Genomic DNA, 3,497 nt, shown 5'->3' with positions numbered 1-3,497 from the left:
GCAGATTTTGTGTATATTAAAATTGTCTAAAGAACTGATTATAATAGAAAAAAATTGGTTATTACAGTCAGAAAATGGTAGTATAGCAATCCCTAATGTAAAAAAAATAACGTTGCCAATCGTAAATCTAAAATTAATACAAATTTTAAATATAAAGTTTATAAAAAAAATTATTCCAACAGAATATTTAAACAACTATAAATAATCAACAGCTGTATTTGCTTAAAATATTATTATTAAAATGATTAAATATGTTAGGTACTATATTTATATTTAACATAAAAAATAATTAAGTTCTAATCAAATTTTACTAACTATACAAATTTATGCAAGTTAAATTGTGAATCATGTTACCCAAGTTATTTTATTCTATTTGCTATACTTTTTGGATTCTAACTACAAAATGCTTTGTGAGTTGTAAAATACAACCAAAAACATATGAAAAATATTTGACAGAAGTAATGGATCATATAAGTGAACAAGATGGATGGAATTTAATGCAGAATTTGAAAATTAAATACAACCACTCTACAGAGATAAGATTTAATATTAAGAACGTTATTTGCAAAGAGAGTCGTACAATACTAACAAAAAAATTCGATGCTATAATTCATATATTAAATTACATGTACACAAAAGTCATAAAAACATTTATTGATCATATTAGAGCTATAGCTAACCAATGTCAAGAATATTACGACTTAAACCAGGGAGATAATTTATTAAGTTGTACAGTTTTACTTCAAAGTTCTGTGGAAAATTCGAAAACCATGTTTGAACAGTTATACAATGTAATGAACTATTTTGGCAACATAGATTTTAAACTATTAGCGAATACAAAAAAGTGTTTCACTATACCTATAGTAGATGAAATTTATACTTTTGTAGAATTTGCAATACTAAAAAGTCAACAAAATACACAGATTTTTATTGACACAAACGATTCAAACACAAAAAAAAATGCTTGTGAGGTTATTTTAGATGTAAACAGTTTTATCGAAGGAAAAGGTCACGAGATCTATCAGAAAATTAAAGAGACAAATAGTTTAGTTATTGACAATCATAAACCAAAGTGCTTACTTGAAGAGAATCTAAAAGACTATAAAGAACAACAATATAAAAACATTGAATTGAGCCATTATTTAAGTGAATGGCTTAACATGTATTATGGTGAAATTTCTACAAAGTTTTACAAAAATCTTGGCTTTGAAAAGATTTTAGATTTGAATGAGGAAAGGTAAGAAAATCTAATTAAAAACTGTGTAGAATAATAAGGGAAACTTTATAAATTACATATAAACATGTCAATTTTATTATATTTATCATTTACGACCGATTGCTTTATAAAATTTACTACATTTGAAGAGATCCTTTAGCGGTTGAGAATATCACTAATTCTATTATTTGTATATTATTAATATTATTTGGCGTACTAACTAGACGATAAAATCATATTTTCTGAGTTTTCTAATATTGTGGCTCCTTAAAGCTATCAACTTAATAATTACTTTTATTTATGCAAATTATAGTTTTATCATAATTAAAAAAATATAAGTTTATAAATATTATATTAGTGATAAAGTTTACAAGACCGATATTAACATTATTTCATTTACAAGTGGTATTCATTTTTTAAATTTCCTTTATTAATTTTTGACAAACAATAACATGTTCTTGGTAATGTTTATACGCTATATGAAAGTCTATTCTCCCTAACCCAATAAGACTTTAACAATGTAGACCCCTGGTATATACTTAAAAATTATATCAACTCAGAAAACAATATTATTGAACTGGTTCTGATACAGTCAAAATTTTATTTAATTCATTAATCATTATCTAAAAACAAATTAATATAGGCTTCTATTAAATTTTCTTACAATAAACTTGATAGTAAATAAAAATTAATTAAATTTTAGTTTATACATTTTAATAAAAACATTTTTAAAAAAAAAATTAGAGGAACTATATACTTAATAATCACTTACTTTACTTATTGAATAAATGAATATATTTTTTAGTTCTTTCAAACCACCAGTTCATTTTTATGAAAATATTAGTCAATCTGAGAAAATCGAACAATTAAATACAATTACTAATGAAAATGGATGGAAATCGTTAAAAAATATTAATATTGTATTTAATGATCAAGTTATAAGCGTAGAACGTATTCTTAGACACCCTGCAGACAAACTAAATTTTCATTGTAAAAAACAACATATATTAAGATTGATCAAGTGTATTTATACAGAAATATTGTTTAAATATTGTAAGTACGTTAAGTTCATATTAAATTTTTGTGATAAAGTAAGATTAAAATGTGATTATATAATATTTATACATTTTGTGAGACAAATTTTTGATGCAGTTATTAAGACAACTGAAATGTTTGATATAATGTATAAAACATTGGTTACTTCAAATGAATTATTAGGAGAATATATTTATGAAAACGCGAATTCGAATATAAAATGTTTTTGTTCTTTAATATCAAAATTACTCGAGGAAATAAATTCTAGGAGATATCCACTGGATAGTTTGGATAGCAAAAGTGATATCTGGGATCTGAGAAAGAATCTATATAACGCAAAAAAATATGTACAAAGTTTCTCAGATTTTCTAAAATCTATCAAATTCAGAAATGCATTATATCTATCGCATGAAAAACAATGTCCATTACGAAATTTAACGTTAAACATTGACATACCTGGGTCATTAAATCCCGACAATTTTTCTTCTGCTTGTGACGAACTTATTTTATTTTCTAAAAATTTTATAAAACTTTACTATGAAGAGTTAGGTTTAAGTAAATTAAATTAATTTATTAATCATTTTTTTTTTTTTACGTCGATTTCAACCTTAACCAAAAGCACATAAGGTGCTATAATCATTATTTGTATAATCCACAATTAGCTTATAATATATTAAATATACTTTTAATTTTAAATATTATTTACATAAAGTCAGTTTATAAGAAATAAATAAATAAATCAATAACGCTTTTTTAGCTTTAGTGCGAAGCTAAGAAGTTATTAATTTTACTATGATGTTTTTTTTTTTATTTATTTTTGTGTCTGTTACCACTCATTGAACTGGTTTTTATGAACAATACATCAAAAGTTCACAAATTGTATCTAGTCGAAGACATAACTCTTAAAAATTGAAAAAAAATTACCTCGTTCCCCGTAAATTGGTGAAATTCCCCAAATAATTACAATTTAAAAAATCGATAATTTTCGACATTTTTGAAATTTTTTTTTCTTAAAACTGCCATAATTTTTTAAAAACGAACAAATCAATATAATTTTTTTTTATTGATATCTTAGGTATTTCACTATAATTTGCTATATTTTTGTGAACATTTCACCCTTTACAGCCCACAGGATAGGTTTCTAAAGGGCAACTTTTTCACTGAAAATAACTTTTATAACTTTTTCAAAAATGAACAAATCAATATAATTTTTTATATAGATGCATGATATTATTACCTTTCATTT

At 23.5% G+C, this 3,497-nt stretch overlaps 1 protein-coding gene across 1 annotated transcript; it reads left to right on the top strand.

The window, feature by feature from the left end:
• The first annotated feature begins 294 nt into the window (after nucleotides 1-294).
• LOC126909080 (uncharacterized) lies at nucleotides 295-2,998 on the top strand. The gene is made up of 2 exons (XM_050691463.1): nucleotides 295-1,237; nucleotides 2,022-2,998. The coding sequence occupies exons 1-2, from the start codon at nucleotides 348-350 to the stop codon at nucleotides 2,818-2,820; spliced, it is 1,689 nt and encodes a 562-aa protein (XP_050547420.1). The 5' UTR covers nucleotides 295-347; the 3' UTR covers nucleotides 2,821-2,998.
• Nucleotides 2,999-3,497: the final 499 nt, after the last annotated feature.

The sequence above is a fragment of the Daktulosphaira vitifoliae genome, unplaced genomic scaffold (assembly GCF_025091365.1).
Source record: "Daktulosphaira vitifoliae isolate Bord-2020 unplaced genomic scaffold, ASM2509136v1 Scaffold_109, whole genome shotgun sequence".
Classification (NCBI taxonomy): Eukaryota; Metazoa; Arthropoda; class Insecta; order Hemiptera; family Phylloxeridae; genus Daktulosphaira; species Daktulosphaira vitifoliae.
Note: the sequence above shows the minus strand (reverse complement) of the source record. Positions and strands in the feature narration are given on the sequence as shown.